Source organism: Sturnus vulgaris, chromosome 5, assembly GCF_052056855.1.
Source record: "Sturnus vulgaris isolate bStuVul1 chromosome 5, bStuVul1.hap1, whole genome shotgun sequence".
NCBI classification, from domain to species: domain Eukaryota; kingdom Metazoa; phylum Chordata; class Aves; order Passeriformes; family Sturnidae; genus Sturnus; species Sturnus vulgaris.
In genome coordinates this window covers 34352-55348 of record NC_142247.1, presented here as the reverse complement: position 1 = coordinate 55348, position 20997 = coordinate 34352, and the positions used below count along the sequence as shown (strand labels likewise).

Here is a 20997-nt window from a genome sequence, read left to right as displayed (position 1 = left end):
TCCACTCTAACCAAGTTTAATTAAAGGAACTGCAAAATTCTAAATATGACTAAATTCAAACAAAGTTTACATAGTGGCTTTTTTGTTTTCTTCAAAAAGATTCAATACACATCTCATAAACTAACTCTATTTTGTTACTTGCTCTGTCATATCTTATGATAGTGCAGAAATTAGCTGAACCGGGTTTTAAACCCAGATTTACCCATTCAAGTGGTCCTATTCGTTTCCAAGGCATGAAATGGTTACACATCAGCTCAAAAGAACGACAGGATTGGCCACTATTGTCACATACAGTAATTGAGTGCAAATGGGAGTCACTAACACATGCTCATACCATATATTACATTTTCAAGGAATCAGAAGTATTAAAATGAGATTACCAATTTCAAAGCTTCCATTAATGATGCCCACTAGAGAAGCTGGGATATTGAATTGTTTCTCTATCTGTGTGTACATGCTGTTCATGTAAGCACCAGACATCGTTTTCCCAAGGAATGCAAGTGACAGTGCCAGCAGAAATACCTAGGAAGGGAAGAGAAGGATGAATAAACAATTCAAAATTACATATTTATGAATGTTCCATGGTTCTTTCCTCCAGTGAAGGTGTGCTTCCAGTTTAAACAGTGAGTAGTTCTGTTCCATTGATGCATGTAAATCCCATCATCTATTCTTTTCTAGAGTCATGGCTTCGCTAAACTAAGAAACAAAAAAAAAAACAACCAAAAACCAAACCCAAACAAACAAAAACCCAAACAAACCACAAAAAAAACCCCTTTGTTCTTCATCTTCTGGAATTGACCAAGACTCTTCATAAGCCCCAACCATGTGCCTGCTGCAAGGTTGCCACCTGCAGGACCTTCTCACCCTCTGTTCATGTGAATGACAAATTGCAGAACTAAAATAATTTCCTTTGGTCGAATTACCCGATCCAGGATCTGCTCTCCCATCCCAGCAGAGATCATGAGGCCAGAATAAGAAATTTCAACTGAAAGGAGTAAATAACATGTCCTTTTTACAAGACAATTAGTAGCAGCTGACAGTTAAAAAGTTAAAAGTAATGAGTGCAGTAGTATTCAAATCCTTTTAACTTCAAGTTTCTTTATAAACAGCATTTATAAAATGAAATCAATATTATTTTAAGCACATCTGCTGCAAAAGCTAAAAAGCAAAAGTAGCGTATTTGGGTTTTTAATTACTATTTTAAAAAACCTATTTTACAAGATTTTCTAGCATTTCTTGACAACTTGAATTACTATTCAGGACCAACAGCCAATTTTTACTGCTACATCCCAGTCAGTAAGGCTCATTTCACAGCTTCAAGAATGAAGGGTAAACGTGTTAGACTGGGGGGGATGACACAAATTCAGTGGTAGAGCTTCAATGCAGCAATCAATCAATACCTCCAACACACCACAGAATGTAAAGTTCAGGGAGAGCAAAAACCAGCACAGCTGCTTACTAACTTTTTTGACCTTAGTTAGGGCATTAAGGATAAAAAAAGAACGGGTTACCCATTAATTTAGGCTAGGTTTTAATTTCTACCAAAATACTGTAAATGCAAGTAATTACAGTTGTGTCTTCCTGCAAAATTGCTAAAATATGGCTGTACCTTCAGCTTGGAAATGCAGCAGATTTTGTCCTCTGCACGTGGCTTCTCAGGCTCCTTCATGTCACCTTTTTTAATTGATACTGATGTCTGTTTCTGAGTCTGTCAGCCATCCCATTACAGCGTTGGAAAAGATGAGAAAAAAGAACAAAAGTTTTTTGTCCCATGTTTGCAAAAATATTATATTCCTTCTAAGAGATTTGATATTTTAGCATTTTCTTAAAATAATTGCAAACTGAATTGCAACAAAGCCTACAAGCCAATGGATTTTATTCTAAATGAAGTAACTTGATTAGAGCAGAGACATTAATCTCTTGTCATTAGAATTAGAGGAAAACAAAACCAAAACCACCAGACCCACTCAAGTCCTAAACGGACACAAAACAGACTCTATTCTCCTTTCCCAAGATTTTCAAAAATATTTCTCTTTATTCATCTCCCTACTTATCTCCATCTCAGCTTGATGATTAGAGTGTCTCATAGTGCTAAGCTGCCTGCTTTCTTAACATTTTACATATATTCCAAAAATGTGTTCAGAGAAGGAGCAATATATTCCAGGGACGCGGATATATTGACCTGTAAAAGCCCCGACACATCTGAGGGTTTGCACAGTGAATTAAACAGGTCTCATTCTAAGGAGAGTCTCCCACAAAGACTCCATTAAAGAAAGTTATGCAATACAGCTCCCTGCAGCCTGAGGGAGTAAGCTGAAGAAAACCAGGGCAAGTCAGAGCCCTACCTGATAGGCAGGATGGACACAGGTTAATTTCCTCTTTTTTGTCTCGGATACACTTTCCAAGGGATCCTGCAGCACCTGCTCTGCTCTGTGTTTCCCACCTCATGAATCCAGGCTGGGGAGCAAGCTTGACAAGCCCACCAAGAGGACTCAGCTGCCTTTCAAATTCTTCAACTCGGCACCCTTCTGGTCAATCTCTTCAAACATTAATTTCTACAACAATGTTAATCCTCTCAAATGTGTTTCCTAACTAACTTGATTCCTAGCAAATTCACAGGCATTAACTCCCTCTATAGCTACCTTCTCACTTCCCGTTTTTAAAAGAATAATGCATGATTACAGCACTCCTGGAAATACTTTACAATTAACTGTAAGTGGTCAGCACTCAGACAATTAGCTTTGATACATACAGAGATAGATATATTTCTGCTTTGCTCACAGATTTTTTCACAAACTGTGTTCAATCACAGGACTAAACTGTGCTCATACAGCTTTTTAATTGCAATTTGAAATAAAATTTATATCCCAGGGAATCATTTATGCCTTATCTAAATACTTCTTTCCTCTGAAGCCCACCAGCAATACCAAAACACAACAGCAGTGCCCTATACATGTTCTCTTCTAGGAGCTGGCAAAGGGATTCTTTCCCTTACTGCACCAGTCCTTGCATTTCACTATCACACACAGGGAACATCATCTGGCTAATTGCAGGTTTTCTCTCCTGGTGCTCCAAGATACCAGACAGCAACCTGTTACCCTTTGACTTAGGGAATCAGACACATGACGCTGCTCCTCAAGCAATTACAGAAGACAAACCAGCATTGCTTGCCTTTAATTATTCATACCTTCTCTCAGAACATAAATTATGATCCAGGAAAAAAAAGCATTCTGATCAATTTTTTACTGGGAAGAGTATTAAGATTATTAATTGAATAACAAAGTAGACAATTATTATTTCCAGCTCTGTTTCTGAAATTACTTTCCTCAGTTCTATAATATTTTGTGGACACCCATCATCAAATGTTACTGAAGCCAATGCAGATTAATACCCTAAATTATCAGAAAGACACAGGTGCATAACTCACTCATCTCAGGTGCATTCACACCACACTTTAAGTCCAGGTTAGAATTTAAATTGCCATTTCTGTGCCTAAAGATGAACCAAGTGTGCTCCCACTCCCTTCTCCCATCTACTTGCTCTCTGTTGTCCATTCCTCTTGTGTGCCTTGTTTATGCTCTTGGGCTCTTCAGACTCATCCGCAAACCTCTTTAGCTCATTAAACAGGCTGAAATATAGCTATATTAAAATAGATGTGCAAAAGTTTGCCCTCGGGTTCTTACTGACCTACCAGCTGAACACCTGCACCTGAATCACACTCATAAGCCTGCAGTGTTCACTGATATTTCATGGAAGAGGACAGTAAAATTCTTCTCTCCACTTCTGCACTGAGTTGGGAACACATTTATGGCAGGCTAGGAGTTGGCAATGACACCACAACTGCCTCTTCCAGGCAACTTTCACTGTCTGACTAAATCTCCACGGGCAACCAGACAGACAAGTGATCAGAAGAGACCCACTTGGCACAGTGCACAAAGATCTCCCTCAGTGTGGGCAGCTCAAAGCAGCTGCAGGACACACAGCATCCAGCATGGGCTGAACAAGGCTGCCTTAAACCAAAGCAGAGCCCTACTGTGGGGACGAGAACAGACTTGTTTGGTGCAGCTGACAGCAGCAGGCAGGCAAGCACTGAGATATCACTTCAGTCCCATTTGCCCCACACAAACTCAGCAACACAGTTTATAGTTTTAAATCCCATTTCACTCTAGCTAACTATAAAACTAACAAAAGCACCCAAATATCTGGATTTAAAGCTGATGATGCAATGTTTTGCAAGTTGCCTTGCCTAAGTCCCAAGAGGACATGTTACTTTCAATGTAAAATTCATCTTCCATTTAGCTAAGCTTAGTCATATAGACAAACTGCCACGTCTTTATTTTGTTTACAGGGTTAAAAATCACAAAACATAACGATTCAGAAAGCAATTACTGTGTCAGAATTTTTAACTAATTTATTTTTATGGTTGCAAAAAGCTTTTTGAAATCTTGTTTTACTAGGTATAGTTCAAACTGTTACTCAAATGCAATTACACTAATGTTAGACTGACAACGGAAAATACTCTTATGGTAAAAGAATTAGGTACTTACAGTTTTGAAAAGGTTTCTGGAAGACATCACTGATATGGCACGCTTGAACTTTGACATTAAATCTACATTGTTGAAAATTAACCAAGCATGGGCCCAAACTTGTGTTTTTGCCAAGTTGTTTCAGCTGTGCATTTTAGAGTGCTCAGATGTGACAGACATGGACTGAGTGCTTAGAAGTAAAATTAAGCCCATCTCTTTCTCTTCCCTACCAAAAAAAAAAAAAAAAAAAAAAAAAAAAAAAAAAAGCAAGCCAAGGGCTACATCTATGTCACATCTCCGAGCATGAAATGCTGACACTCCTGTCCACTGAAGACATCCGGAGAGCACCCACAAGTAAGAAAGGAACTTTAGGAGTGCACCTGAGTGTGTAAATTTACAGGCTGGGCAGAGTTCTAGGAAGGGTGACATAGGGTCAGAAGGGATAGAGATTATGTTACTAATTACTGGATGTTACAAAAGCAGAGATTAATTTGACCAAGAATAAATAGTTCTAGCTAACATGACAGGAAGGGATAATTTGACTTCAATTAAATCCATTAGACATCACATCTAAGAGTTGGTACATACAGCTTCAAGTCTTGGCACTGAGACAGGTCAAAACAGCTTTCCAGAAAGTCGAAAAACTAATTATATACTTTTGGGCAGTACTTCCTAGTTAAAGTACAAAGGGATTTGTCGTGTGATCTGGTCATCAGCTTTCCACTAACAAGACAAATTGTCTCAGGAACATACTTTGAGAAAAGTTAAAGGAACAAATGCACTGCAGGTTGACTGGTAGCTCAAAGCTTCAAAGTCTCTCTGGAGTCTTCTCCTCTGAAAAATTACATTACCTATGATTCATCAATCAGTGGTTTATGTAACCCGATAGCATTTCACTTTCACTATCCATCAAGTCCACAAGGGTCTTGATGTGTGATGATGTGGTTTGTGTGCAGAGATACCATCAGGCTAAATGGTTAAAGGTGATACTCCTGGCCTTTCTAGGTGCACTTTACTTACTCAGTCATAAAAGGTGTGAAACATCTGAGTGGAAGATGCAGGATCTTTTGGGAATTGGGCACCTAGCTTGGCATGTTTCTAGCTACAAACATCTCACTTTTAAAACATGGGAAATTTTCATAGGATCCCCTGAAAAAGATACTCTTTCTCAGAAAGGTTAAAGTTGCATGAAATATACATCCTCTTTCGGCTCTCTACATCCTCTTTAGTGGAAATTAAAGTACTGATTTCAAGTAACAGTGTAGCTTTAAAAGTTTCTAATAAAGAATACCTCACCTCTATGTTGGTAACTTCTACAGTTCTTTCAACAGAGGCTCTTTTAACTTCTACAATTCATGAGTATTATAAAAGGCAGCAGGATGATACATTACTTAAAGCATAACACCATGAAGATTATGCCTGCTTATGATAACATCCTAAAAAATAGTTTTAAGAATGTGCTAGCCCGTCGTTTATATGAAGTGGTATGAAATGTTCTGTTGACATGAAATTATACATGGCATTGCCAACATTGCTCATTCTTAAACACAATACTACTAAGCATGAACACAATTTCAATAAGCATGTGGGAATGTGATAGCTCTCCAAAATGAAGAGTCATTTGCAGCCCAGGGGAATTCTGTGAAAACTAACAAAATCAAGCCTACAGTCTCTAGAATCACGGTCACCAGCCAGAGTGGAAATGTGTAGGAATCCTACAAATCAAGAAAAATAATAATAAAAGTAGACTACCTATGCAGACAGTAACGTAACAGAAAATACTCTTAAACCAAAACCGAATTCAAGATACCCATTACCAAATATACAGGAGATATTCAACACCAACCGACTTTGAAGACACTTGTCCTGAAGTCTGTGCCTCTTTTCTGCTCTGGACAAGGCTCTTTTCTGAATCAAATGCTCCCATAAGGTGACTTCTCAACTTTTTCCCATTGAAATTTTATCAGTCATTGGTACAGTATGTGTTAATATGAAATTATTTCAATATGTTAATGACTGAAAGGTTCCAGAGCCTCACTTTCCCCCCCCTCGCAATAAAGCTGCGCTTTCAATTTTCCACTGGGTGTTTGGCTCAATAACAATTTATTGCAAAAAAACACCACCTTTCGGACTAGCCATGTCACTTGTAGCTCCTAAATTATTTGTGAGAGCTCACATTTAAGTTCTGACTTTTTCACACCATTCCTGAATTCTGTTATCAAGGATGAGCTCAGCCAAAAGTGGATTTGCTGCTAAATGGAAGGAAAGAGCAATATTTGGTTTAAAAGACACTACCAAAAGAGACCAAAAATCCACTAAATGTTTTCAGATGCGTATGCTGAACTTCTAATGAATTTGTAATGGCATCTTATAGTAGAAAGATCGTTTCATGTACTTATTCCTGTTCCATGTGCTTATCAAAGTCTTTTCTCATCTCCAAGCAGAATGAAAAGGTCAGGTCTTGCACTCACACATACAATGATTCAAGCATACTGTAAATTCAGCCCTACTGCACTTCTTTTTGAAGAAAGGCTCTCTTATTTTGCAGCTATGTGTGATGACATACCATAAATAAGTTAATGTCTCACGGTATCGTCAATGTAAATTCTCCTACGTAAGCTCATAGACTGCATCCACCCTTAGTGAAAAATTATTACGAACATGACTGATTCTCAGTTCAGCACAAATCTCCTTTTTAAACAGCAGGGAAAATGCCACTATTAATAGCAGGGCTGTCAAGACAGCATCATCTAAAGGACTCAGAACGTTTCAAGACAAAGCCAGATTGTCATTCCCTTGCAGCAGTTTGCAGAGAAAAAAAAATCTGTTTTTTTCAAAAGTGGGAGAGTTTAAAAGTAAACTTAGTTAAAACTTATGCACTGCATCAAGTATGAAGGGCCGGTATGAATCTGTGTAGAATTATTTTGATAACAGCAGTTTCTCTAAGAGGTGGCTGATTTAATTTGCTTCATATTTACCAGTGATTCACCTGCAGTGGAATAAGTCTGGGCAGCATGGAGGGTGGTTCCTGGTCTCACTGCAGCTTCTACAGATGTCTGTGCTCTTTATATGAGATGCTGGGGTGGGGAAGAAGGGGTAGAGAATTCTCACAGTTACACTTACTAAATCAGAAAAAGAACTGCCACACATGCCTAATTCCTTTTTTTTTTTCCCTAACAGGAGCATTTAGGGAGACTTCATTCATTCAATAGCTTAGGGGTGGCCTAATTGAGGCCTTCCAGTACCTGAAGGGAGCCTACAAGAAAGACGGAGAGAGACTATTTACAAAAGTGTGGAATGACAGGACATGGGGAAATGGCTTCAAACTGACAGAGAGTACGTTTAGGTGGTACATTAGGAAGAAATCCTTCCCTGTGACGCTGGTCAGGCCCTGGCACAGGCTGCCCCATCCCTGGAAGTGTCCAAGACCAGGCTGGATGGGGCTTGGAGCAACCTGGTGTAGTGAAAGGTGTCCCTGCCCATGGCAGGGGGTTGGAACTGGATGATCTTTAACATCTCCTCCAACCCAGGCCATTCTATGATTCTGTAGTTCAGTATAATCACCTTGCCCTTGCTTTTAGCAAGGCCTTTTGTATTGCTTTGAAGTACACATGAATACAAGACGTTAGAGAACTCCCTGTTCTATTGTAGTAGTGGCAAGTGTACATTCCAGCAATATCTTTGAAACCCGAATACCTTTCTATACATTAATTGCTATCGAAAGCAACTGAAGAGAATTAGCACAGCAGGTAGCAATGGATGACTTTTAGTTTACTGTTGCAATTATGTCGAGATGGACTGGCATCACCCCAGTCCTTTATTACATGCCTTCTTTTAAAGGGCTTGCTTACAGGCAGCTCCACACAGCACTGACTCCTTCTCCCCTCCCTGCATGACTGGCTAACCCCAAGCTGTCCCTTACCCAGCCACCTAACCCTGTCTGTCCCTCACACAGCATCTTCTTACCTTGTCTGTCCCTTACCTCCTCACAGGACAGCCAGCAGGCTCCAGCCCAAAATCCTGCACCAGAGTTCTCAGTCCCCAGCTCTAACTGTAATCAGTGACCAGCTCACCCACTCTTGCATAACCCCCATCCTCATGGGGCAGGCACTGATGTTTCCAACCCTCAGTAACCAGTACAGCTGTAATTCACTGGGAGAGATTGCCTTCTGTACTATCCTTTCAACCCATCTTCTCACAGTTTACCACAAAGGAAGAACAGTATTTCTATTCCATTTTCATATTTACCATTAGCACTGTTTAGAGCCCTTGAGAGTGACATTGGTAACCAAAAGGGAGTCCTGCTCTTGCCTTCTGGAAACAGGTTGCAGGAGAGACAGGGGAAAAGGAAATCCAAAAAGTTAAACCTTCTGTTGTATTCAAAGGTAAATTGTTGGATGCAATTAAAACGCTATTAACTGTAAGTAAGAATGGCACTAGGAACTATAGGAACACTAGGAACAGCAACCACTGCACTGTCAGTTCTGACTTTTCTGATCTAAACACGGAGTTTATTTCTCCTGCTTGAGGGGTTCCCAGCTGTAGGCACTGATTCAGCACAAACTGCTGAGCTCAGAGCAGTCATTAGCAATAGTCCTTTCAGGATACAACCATTGTTCTGTCAGCGGTGTGAGCTGAGTAACAAAATACATCATAAAAGTTGGTTTAAAATACTGTTCACTACCCAAATTACTTATTTTCATTTGCTCGTCAATTCCATGGATAGACACTCTTTATTTCTGAATCATCTTTTTTTTTTTTCCACTGGGGAGAAATGATTAACTTTCCACCTCTTACCTCTCAGCTGCTTCTTACGTATCTCTTCCTCAGGTTTAGCATCATGTTTGGGATCAACAGGAACAGCTCTTTGTATTTTTATCAGCACTGAAATGGCCCACATGCAACAGGGGTAACAAATATAGTTGTGCTAGCAAAAGCATATTTGATAAAACACTATTTGAGCAAAGTAGTTACACACAGCTTAAGTGCTAACAGTAGAAAATTACAACTCCACACACCAGAAAGTACAAACATTGTAGTATTCGATAATATAGCGCGAAGCAAAAAATACTGGGAAGAGAGCATTATAGCCAAAATTTTCAGACTTTGCCATGTAAATGTAAAAATGTATGGAACAATCAAGGTTCCTAATCATAATTGTCCAGAGTGATTTTATGCTCCCTCTGATGTTCCACATAGGTTTTAGTTGCTACAATAGTGTTCTGACAGCCAGGTTCGTGAACGTCAATCCTGGATATTTTAGGATATATAAAATGACAGCAGAAAACCTGATTTACTCGTCTGATGTCAGATTTGGCCACATAGGGTACTTTGACTTTTTCGGAGATGCTGATTCTATCAATGAAACCACCTTTTTATGCTTTACTTTTGGTTTGCAGCTTAATTTAAAAGGAATGAAAGGCTACTAAAATTGCTGTAAACACGAAACAATGGCATTAAACACTGTGCTACAAGCTGTGACATGTGCACCACTCTGTGTCATTACTGGTAATATTTGTACTGACACATATTAATGCTGCTGCTGTTCTGATCGCTGGTTTATTCAAAAAATTGAAATAAGCCCATTGCAAGTTAATGACTAAACCTTCCCTTTTTCCATTTGGATACAACAGACCAACTAATCCATGAGTTATTCACACACTTCTAGTTCCTGGTAACTGAGCAACAGCATAATTTACTGGAGACATCTGCTTCACACAGCTGTAGAGCAGCTGGGGAAGTGCCTGCACCAGGTAATGTGGCTCTGACACAAATGGGAGAGATACATCCATTACCAAGAGTCTTTATGTGTCTTATTAATGTTATTAAGCAAATGTAGAACTCAAACGTTGAAAAGTAGCCATTAGAAGTGGCAACCAGCTGCCCAGCAGGTGGCAAAAATAGCCTAAGAAAAAGGTAAATGAGAAAGAGGGAGACAAGTTTTAATCTCAGGCACTGAGCACGTAAGAAAGTTGAAGCACCCCTGATGGAATTAATTTCATTTGCATTTAGACACCCACAGTGTAAACATCTGCACCTAAGCAAGTTGCCCAAGGCCGCTTTTGTAGGCAAAAAGGAGAAACAGGCACAGATCATCTATGCTGTTTTAGACCTGTGCACTAGAAACAGGCACTAGAATGATCTCTCTATTCATCTCACGTTCAGTGATACAAGTGCCACTCCCCAGGACAGGAAAGCAGCAGACACTTGAGACAAGGCCGGTTCCCCGTTCCTCTGCCAGTACATCCCAGAGCAGAGCATGGTCAGCATTTCTGCAATTCCAGACACTGCGTAGGTAGTTTCCAGAAGGAACCAAGGAATTGGGAATACATGTCTTCTGGATTGTTTTTAAATGTCAGCTCTGGTGTCACTTCACCCTCTTGTAGACAGAATTCTTTAGACAAATCTTTGCATAAAAATTTAAACACCAGTATAAATATCTAAATTACCATGTAACTACTAAGAATAGAAGAATTAATCACAGATTTCTTTAATAAGAACACTTGACTTTTTTTTTTTTCCCTTAGGCTGATAACAGGTAACGCGCAAGAATAAAGGGTTTTTTCTAAGATCAAGGTTAAGGAACTTTGTCAGTGGTAAAAATAGCTTTCCAACCACTCATTGAATGGTACTAACTGCAAAGTATTTAGTGGCAGCATCCTGAAATTTGAGTTATGAATTGTTCTGCTGTCAAAGAGACTCCACAATTTAATATTCCATTCCTGTTTGTGAAGGAAAACACTACTCCTGCTTAAGAGAACTTGCAAGTGGAGCTGCAGTAGCTTAATTTTGTTAACTTTACACGTGACTAATTGCTGGATAGACTTCTTGCTGACTCTGCCAAGATGCTGTGCAGCCCAGGAGGCTGGCAATGCTCCTGGGACATCATGAGCCTACTTTCATTTCTACAATGCACTCAAGAAGCAGCCTTTCTCTTCTTCTCTCAAAGCATTAGTGGCTCCCCCCCAGTCTGCTTGCAGGACAGCTGCAATTAGAATTTGGGATCAATATTTATTTGAAAATTGTTATTTCTTTTTATTTCTCTCAACCCATAGCTTGACTCAAGTTTGAAACCACTCACTTAGATGCCTCAAAACAGAGCAGATTCTGAGTATTAAGTTCAGGTTTTTAAAATCTTAAACACAAACTGATCTATCCATTGCTTTGCAGGATTTGAAACAACATCTCTCACATGGGCTGAGCATAAAGACCACTGCTGAGTGTCAGTGGCACACGGATCTCTTTCCACTCAGGAATTTCCACTCAGGCATTTTCAAGTTCAATGTCCAAGCAGTGAAGATTGGCTGATGTCGATCCTGAGCCAGAGTATCTGTATAATTGTTTTTCAGCAAAATACTATCACTGTAAAATGGGTTTAATCATGCCTTCACTTCAGAGAAGCAAAATTGCCAAAGTGAAAGTGACACCAGAATGTTATTTCATTATAGTCAAATTCTACAGTGAGTCTTTGGAGGGATAAACTTGTTTCAGATGTTGCATGGAACCTACTGTCATGCTGAAGATAAAATATCGTACTTACTTCTCTTACACTGGGACTGTCCATCCAGAGAGGAAATTACAGGAACCTGGCGAAAAGAAGTATATGATCATATTAAAAACAGAGAGAAAAATATCCAGCAGTATCACCCCTTAAAAAAACAAACAAAAAACCACAACACACAAAAAGCACAAAGCAACATCTACAACAATCAAGAAAACATTTTGTCACTTTCTAGAGTCTTTTTTGCAGACTGTTGTAATCAAGTTAAGAAGCTGCTATCCCAGCTAAATATCCCTTCAGTATTCACCTCAAGTAGCACAGATGCCTGAAGTGAGCCAACGCTGGAACTCGAGCCATTGCAATGAAATCTGGTACTACAGACTAAACCAACAAAGAAGGGGGTTTCCAGTTAAGGCAGGGGACTTGGCACTGAAGCAGTTCTGAACTAATTCATGTTCTCGGGGATAGAAAAGATGCACATGGTAACTTCTTATCACAGAGAACTTTTGCTCAGCTTTTGTGCCAGAACCTTGATCTTTAGAAATAATTAAAAGACCTGTTCCAAAGGCAGGGGGGTACCTCGCAGAAACTAAGGAGCTGGGGGGGGAGGGAGGGGGAAGTGATTTGCCTAATTTCCACTGAAATCAGAGGTAAATGGTTCTAATCTGTATCCTTGGAAATCTGCAATTAGATATTTCATCAACACTGGATTTAGTCTATTAAAAGCTGTACATTTTCCCCTCAACCATACTTTATGCATACTAGAGAAATAAATTTGCACGTTTTCTGGCTTTTCTGACATCTCCTGGCTTTTTAATCCTAGTCTTTGCCTTCTGAAAAGCAATAATTGACTCAATTTTCACTCATGACAAATCCACCTGGTTTTTAAAATATGAGAATTTACATTCATTGCGACAGAATTTTCATTGACATTTAAACTTGACTGAAAAATGTGCATGATTTCTACCGTGTTACCCTGAATGAGAACTCTATCTGTCAATTTAAATAACTTTCACTCTTTTCTTATTCATCATACAGCTTTTATCCCTTCAGATACCTTTGCTTTCTATCTATATTGTACAGCAAACCTCCACAACTTTAACTTTTCCATCTTTTCTGAGACATGTTTTCTTGTATTTCAATTACCAGTGGCCTGGCGTTTCATTTGCTCTGGCTTTCTTTGTGACTTTTGTTACCTTATTTAGCCCACGAAAACACCCACAGGGAATATAACCACAGCAGCTTATCAGAGCTGTAAAATTGAGGCTACATTTCTGATGTGCAATATGCTCTTGCAGTACCTTCACGAGGGCATTCTGCATACAGCAGGAGAATATTTACTGATGTACTAGTGCAATAATGACCCACCTGCCTCTGCTCCTCTCTGGGGCACTTTCTGTCTGTAGGGATTGGAATTAACGACAGTCTCTCTGTGCTGCCTGATGTCAGAGCTGAGAAAGGTGTCGAGGATATATAAGAGTCGTGAGACTTGCCAGAAAGGAAGAGGGAGAAGGATACTCCAGAGCCAGATGCAAGCGTGGAATTGTTGCATGCACACTTCCTGCTAACCAAGAGGGCTTGCTGGCTTCTCCAGTTAGATCTGTGACCACAAAAAGGTAAATAATTTCCCTTTTTTCTTACTTTACCTGCTGTGCAAAAGATGCGCTTTAGAAAAGCACAATATCCCCTATTATTAATCAAGAGCATTTTTTCAGGAAAAGACTAAGACAGCTTTAAAGTAAACTGCACTGGGGACCAGAATTTGAGACTGGGATATGTCAGGAAACGCAAATCAGAGATAAGGGATAGGATTGAAACTACTGGATGGAAAATGAGCATTTACTGCTGAGAGCCATATTTCTGAAACTGAATTGTGTCACTAAACTTGAAGGGATCATTTTTCTCACTCTAGCCCGTGAAAAAGACTAATTGCTCTTGATTTAGGACAGAATGGGCATCGGTGATAGGATGTGCTGAAGAGTATTTGGGTTAGCTTTCAGTTTTGAATCACTGTTCTTTTCAGAAAGTTTGGAAGGGAAGATGCACAACCTGAAGTTGTCAGTTTTCTTCATTGCACTTTCTGTCACTCTGAGCTGTTTGGAAGCTACACCTATTGAGAGGTGAGTGACAAATAATCATGTTTATTTCTTTTTAGGGAAAAAGGTGTTCAGATTATTGCATGAGTTGCTTTTGCTTTCATGTCTTAAATAATATAAAAATAGAGTTATTCAAGCTCACTGTTTTATTGTTGTTCAAAGATTACTGTCTCTGGCTGATGATCTATCTGATGGTACTTCCAAGAGACAAGGATGGATGTTGCCTGTAATGTCACAGAATACACTCTCAGGACTCAGTGAGGAAATGCCAGAACAACCAGCAGCAAAGACAAAAAGGTATTGATTTTCCTTGTTTCTTCCAGCCATATCAGATTGAATCATGAAGCAAACTTTGTTCCAGTGATATCCTGCTATTTGAGAGACTTTGCTTCTGCTGTTTTTCCTCCAAAAAAAAAAAAAAAAAAAAAAAAAGGATATTAAAATATCCTTTTACTAAACAGAGCTTTCCTATAAGCATAAAGATCAGCTTTTCTGTAACAAAAAGATCAAAGCATTTAGGGTCGAAAGTGAAATCCAGGGACTTTGTTTCAAATCATTTGATCACTTTACAATTATAAACTTTCTTAAATTAAAAAGGCTGCAAACACTACATTACCTTGTGAAGAAAGGTGTATTTTGCAAGCGCCTTCCTTTTTAAAAAGTTCATCAGATTTCCAAGCCTGGAGGGGAAAGAAAAGAAAACATACCCTTCTTAATAATACTGCAGCTCTACTGGAATGGAATTATTTTATAGTAAAAATGCTTTCAGTAATTAAGCAATTTTTAAATCACATAATTAAATATTAATCATAGGAAGAAGGAAAAGAAGAAATTGATTCTGAGAGAATTTCACTTGTCTGAAATATATTGTTATTTATAAATTCAATTTCAGGACCTCTGTGAGAACCAGTTGCTATTTGAACCTTGTGTGGTAAGGACTTGAATAAAACCAAAAGAAATATCCATGAAAGTCAATGGGAGGTTATATAAAGCCCTATGCAACAATTTTCTTGTAATGCAATTACACATTTAAAATATTAATTGCTTAAGAACTGCTGCCTATCTACTAATCAAGAACCTGTATAAGACAGACATTCCTTTCATAGCTGCCATTCCTCTCGTATTATTAGATCAATACAAATAACTTCAAAAGGTTATATGACATTTTAGATGATAGATTTAATAATCAGTAAGCAAAGGAACACATTGGTAACTGCTCAGAGTTTGAAACTGGGATATAGCTGCTCTTCACAGTAAATTTTAGCCACAAAGTGATATCTAATTCATGCCATATCAGCATGAAGAAGTCCAAGAAAATATGCAACAACTCAGTAGGCAATCTCTGCGAGCAAGTATTTCTGTTTGAAGGAAGAACACAGTAATCTAAGAAACAAGTCTGAAAACCCAAGCTAACCATTACATTGCAATTTAAAAAAAACCCTCGTGCTACATAAGTTTTACGTGGAGTTCTGTAAATGATCTGTCGGTTCAGATCATAAAATGTTATTTCTAGATACGGATCCTTCCTCGGACACTCTTTAAAGTATCATTCAGCAAAGGATTTTCTCTCACCACAACAGAACTTTCAATTTGCTGGTGTTTCAAAAGAGATGTGGCAGGTTTTTTTTTTAGGTGAAACCTCTGTTTAGTCAGAGCTAAGTGGGAGAGAGACAGAGCAAAAGACCATCCTAAGTGATTCTGCAGTTGGCAGAAGCTGGCAATGCCTGCTACTTCTCATGATATGTGGTGCAGATGGGAGAAAGAGTCTTTGGGTTTAATCCACTTGCTGTGGACTGGAATATTACCACTCACTTCAGTGAGAGCAGGATGTAATTCTGTGAAAACATGAGAACTGAATAAATGTTAGTGATCATCATTATGTTAGTAATCCTCATGATATCAGCAAGAGCTCTAAATAGATTTAGAAGTTCAGCTGAAAGTTAAACATTTAATCATTGCTTTCACTTTGTGTCTCACCTATACTATCATTACAGGTTTTCTAGATGTCATAAACTGCTGTGCAGGATATCAATAAAAACGACATATGACAGTTCATGTCTCTGCATTTGAATAACCTCCATCATTAAAACTGATAATAGCACCCAGCACAAGGATTTTTTTCAGGAACAAAGTAGGTGGTGGGAAGATTCTAATGTTCCTGTATTTGTGCACATATTAAAAGAACTCCCACATTAGCAGAGCTCAAATGACTATGAGAAGTGGCACACTCGATGGCTCATCGTTTGACTTACTGCTGGCTGTCTTTGTTTCACCTTGGCAGTCACCAGCTGGAGAAGAGGAGATGCAACACGGCCACGTGTGTGACGCAGCGCTTGGCCGATTTCCTGGTGCGCTCCAGCGGCAGCGCCGGGGCCCTTTACCCGCCCACCAACGTGGGCTCCAACACCTACGGAAAGAGGGACAGAGAGCCCCAGAGCCACGCACAGCTTTAGGCTCTGGAGATGGCTGCTGACACTAGAAGCTCAGTTTTTATTGTATCAACAACCTCTCGGTCATTTATTACTTGTAGAGTCTTACCAGTGCCTTGTTTTCTCTGTGTGTGGGGGGGGGTATGTGATTTATGTTCATCATTCCACCATGCATGTACAATGACATGCATAGGCTATTCTTTCAACCCCATTAAGAAATCCAGAAATCTGCTTGTTAAAATCCTTTGTAAAAATCTGTCACGATAATAAATGGAAAAGTAATGGCAACAATGTTATTATTATTATTATTATTATTATTATTATTATTATTATTATTATTAAAAGGATGAAAAAGATAACCCATGATGTGTATGTCTTTATAGTCACAGTCTGGTAAGAGAAAGAAACCGCCTTAATTAAAGAACAATAAATATCAGAATGCTAGCAAAAGTTATGTCCTAATGAAAGTAAAACAGAAGAATCTTCTGTTTTTTAAACATCTACAGCATCTTGTCTGGTACAGTTGAAGGAACAACTAGATGAGAAAAGATGCTGCATTGTGCACCATAATCAGACAATTATGCAGTTAACTGATTGGCCTGTTTCCACTATAACATACAGCAAGCAAGGAAACGTGGTCTTGCAGCACAGACTTCTGTGCCTACTGAGCAGGGGATTTTAAGGATTTGCAGTTCTTATGTTAAGATGATATCAGTAAAATGTAAGCATAATAAGTATAATAATATATGTAAGTATAATAAATATGAATAAGAGATAGCTCTGATACAATCTAGGAGAAACTCTCGTCCTTGGGTATTCCTTTCCTTAACTACAGTAACAAAGGGAAGAGAAAAAACAATGAGTAGCTCAAGAACCAAAACACTTCATAGAAACTCAGTAATTTTTTCCACTGGCATACTTAAATTGCTACCAAAATCCAGGGGAAATATTTCAGAGATGGGCAGACCTTAATGAGAATCTGACAGCATTATTTTCTCCTTTCTCAGCCCAGAATCAGGGCAGGCTTAAAAACCTTTAAGTTCCTTTAAATTTTAAGCAAATTTTCATAGAGGTGAGCTGTTTCATTTCACAGAAATGGCTGTTTTGTCCACACTTCCTCAGTGAAGGGTTCACTGTTGTCCGAAAAACATTATTGTCCAATTACGAAAAACATTCAGCAGAACCTTAGTTCTGGAGAGGCAAATGAAAGTTCAATAACTGCCTTCAGTTGGTTTGTTTCCGTTACAAAGTATACCTCGAAATAGAAACATTTTTGCTAATTTAATGTTAAATGGCATATTCACTTCATTTCACACACAAAAAATTGCATGGGAATAAAAAGTACAGGATTCCTACTGTAAAAAGTGTTATTAATTACTCTCTTTATTGAGGGAAGTTTCAACCTTCATTAAAGTTCTAATGGATATTAATTCTGAATTTTATTGAGAAAACCGTTTATATGCCATTGAACTAATACTTCTGCCGGCTTGAAATGCCTTCCATTCCAGTTACTTTTGAGTTACGCTGCACACACACTGTGCGCTTAATTTGTTTTTCATTTAGAATATTTATATTTCAGAAAACAAATGAGAGAGAGGACAGCTTTGAAGTGTCACTGCGAGATTGTTTGTACAGAGCAGTAACCAAGTGGAGCCTTCCCTGTGGGTAGCTGCTGATCTCTAGGCTGATCCCAGCCCGGAATATGAGCCACGCTTTATGCACCAGATTTTGTTTTTTCAGCTACCATTTGACAAACACTAACAAAGCACAGGCTGTCCATGCACAGGACCAGTGAAACTGGGTACATTATTTTCTGCCTCACACACTCTCGAATCTGGTGGATTGGATACCAGCATCTATTTCACACAATCAAACTATTCCACAAATACTGAAAAATCTAACTCGGTTCCTAAGTCAGTGAAACCACCAAGAGAGAAAAGAGGGGGACCATCTCACCTGTCTTTAGCTCCTCTTTGTCTAACCAGCTGTCAGCGCTCTCCTGCTATTTGGTGGAGGAAGACTACTTCCAATTCATCCCAGCTTAGACACCTATTTTAGGATGGGATTAATCACGCCTGAAGTGCCTCTATTTCTTCGCTGATGATAGAGAGTGTCTAGACAATTAGCTGAAAATGAGCACTTAGCTTTAAGATAACTAGAGTTAGTTGACAGGAATCTCATCTGCATTTGGTATGAACTGTTCAAACTAAAATCAAAGAGAAAAAGATTTGGTAAAAAAAACCCCCACACCACCAGCACCTCAGACTCCAAATCAACTTTCATTCTGAGCTACGTTAGTTAATTCATCAGCCAGAGCATCTTGAGAAACTTCCTTCAGTGAGATTTGTTCCCGCCCGTACTCCCTTGAGAAGACAGCTCTGCTCCCTCCCTCCTGCTGTTGCTGCACTTGGCCTCTCAGAGACGAAGCATCTAGCCATAGTAAGGCTGGATACAAGCACAGTCCAGGGCTAAATGAGCCAGGAAAAGAATGGACTGTAATGGAAAAAGAAAATAAATACATTTATTTAATAATGAATTAATTACTAATAAGCATTTAAGCATTACTTCATCAGCTCTGCAAACAGCATGGCCAGAATTTTCTGTGCATTTTTAAAGATCCCACTATGTATTTCTAGGCTTCTTCAGGGATGTAAATATTACTTGAGAATCAAGCCTTAGATAGATTGGATTCTTTTTCAATTCATCTGGCTTCCCTACATCTTTCAGAGAATATGCAAGCAAACAAAAAATACAAAAGAGGAAAATTAAGAATACAGACAACGTGATAAACATGGCATTATTCCCCTTAAAAAACCGAAGATACTAAACCTCTGCTTTTTAGCATGTAAGTAACGAAGTCACACACGCCGCATATCAGGCAATGTTTAAATACAAAGCCAGTCCTAAAAAAGTCCAAGTGCACAAGCATAAAATAAAGCAGGAATATTTTGTCTAAGGATATATCGCTCAGTATTACCCATTAGCATTCCTTGTTTAACCTTTTATTGCATCTACTTATGTTAGTCACTTATACACTCTTTAAATCTCTGTTGTTTTCCCCCACTGTCTACACAAGGCTTTTACTTTTTAATGCATTAAAGGCTATTGTTGCAGCCACAGAACACTCCCATTGCACTTACCTATGCCCGATATGCAACAAATAGAAGTAAGAAAGCCTTCTCCTGCTGATATGACCGCTGCTCTTCCGGCCCTGCAGCCTCTCACCCCTACACCCTTCTAGAAACTCATGGCTGCTATCTTGCTGTGCTGCATCAAGAACAAATATGTTATTGAAATATATAAATCATTGCCACCTGGAATAGGGTTCTGCAGTTGCTACTGCCCGAGGAATGAAAGGAAAACAGAGGTGGCCACACTGGCTGCACACTTGAGTGCAATTACACAGCTGAATTCATACACAAGTAAAATATAACCCGAAGGAAAGAAAAAATACCGGTTTTCTAGTGAAGCACAGAACAGCATCAATTTCCACAAACGAGGCTCAGTCCTAACTGGACAGGGAATGATTGTTCTGAGCCTGTGGCATGACAAGAAGAGGAAAAGTCACTTCTGATGGCAAGGCAGAAGGGACCCAGTGCCCTTATCACCTCCCCATCACCAAAACCGACCCCTTCCTCCCTTCTGCCTCCGTATCACCGGTTCCTCACCGGCAAGCCACGGGGTATTGATGGCCACCCACATTCACCCTTGCTCCAGGCTGCGCCTGACAGATGGCTTAGGACTGACCGAGTAAGAGCTGCAGCCCCACACTGCCTGGGGGGTTCTTCACTCCTTCCACACCCCAGTCCCCTCTCTCCAGCAGAGCAGCAACATCCAAGCTCGGTGTTCCAGCTGCTCATCTCTCTTTCAAAGAAAACTTAGCAATAAAAGCAGCTGTGAGTCAGGAAGACAGCCGAGTTTGTTTGCCCTTGAAAGGAGGTGGTCACACACAGTGAAAGACAAAATGCACAGAGAGCTCCTAAGGAAAAAAGGCAGCGACCACCTCTTTTCCCTGGGCTCTGCAGGGGAGGGGCTGTGCCGGCAATGTCCCTCCTGTGCCAAGTGTCACGATCCAAAAAAAAACCAACCCCAGATTATTGATTAGGATTATTGATTAGCAGGAGCGTGCCCAGAGCGCCGGCAGGACGGCAGCGCAGCGCCGCCTGGCGGCGGAGCAGGAGAGCAGCGCCGGACCCCGTGCCAGTGTCGGTATCGCCGCGCCCCCTGCTGGCCGCGGCCATGCCGGTCCCGATGCCGCCCACGCCCCCGCGTGGCACCGGGTCAGCCCTCCGCCCGACTTCGTCGCGTCTCCGCCGTCGCTGTCCCTCCCTCCCCGAACTTCGGCGCCGCGGCCCGCCTCTTGGCATCATCTCGTCAACGTCCCACGGCGTCTCGCCCCCCCGCGGGACCCGAGCGTCCCCTGGGTCACCCGTCCGCAACACCGA

General features: G+C 39.9%; 2 protein-coding genes across 22 annotated transcripts in view; one reads left to right on the top strand and one right to left on the bottom strand.

The window, feature by feature from the left end:
- The window catches only part of LOC106849463 (solute carrier organic anion transporter family member 1A2), a 29994-nt gene extending 13479 nt beyond the window's left edge, over nucleotides 1-16515 (bottom strand). For 5 of the 20 annotated variants that reach the window (XM_088164494.1, XM_088164480.1, XM_088164492.1 and 2 more), the window contains exons 1-5: nucleotides 14266-14356; nucleotides 12067-12112; nucleotides 4548-4752; nucleotides 1610-1708; nucleotides 381-522 (exon numbers count right to left, since the gene is read on the bottom strand). In XM_088164494.1, coding sequence (XP_088020620.1) covers nucleotides 381-398 — 18 coding nt within the window. In that variant the 5' untranslated portion in view covers nucleotides 399-522; nucleotides 1610-1708; nucleotides 4548-4752; nucleotides 12067-12112; nucleotides 14266-14356. The other 15 variants (XM_088164489.1, XM_088164486.1, XM_088164499.1 and 12 more) reach the window with 13 other exon arrangements.
- Nucleotides 13503-16845, top strand: IAPP (islet amyloid polypeptide). 2 transcript variants are annotated; one of them, XR_015803605.1, is made up of 4 exons: nucleotides 13503-13643; nucleotides 14051-14147; nucleotides 14286-14420; nucleotides 16118-16395. XR_015803605.1 is itself a non-coding variant. In XM_088164501.1 (3 exons), the coding sequence occupies exons 1-3, from the start codon at nucleotides 14068-14070 to the stop codon at nucleotides 16574-16576; spliced, it is 387 nt and encodes a 128-aa protein (XP_088020627.1). In that variant the 5' UTR covers nucleotides 14053-14067; the 3' UTR covers nucleotides 16577-16845. The 2 variants fall into 2 exon arrangements, 1 of the variants encoding a protein (XP_088020627.1); XM_088164501.1 differs by lacking the exons at nucleotides 13503-13643; nucleotides 16118-16395 and adding an exon at nucleotides 16405-16845 and having other exon boundaries at nucleotides 14053-14147.
- The last annotated feature ends 4152 nt before the right edge of the window (nucleotides 16846-20997 follow it).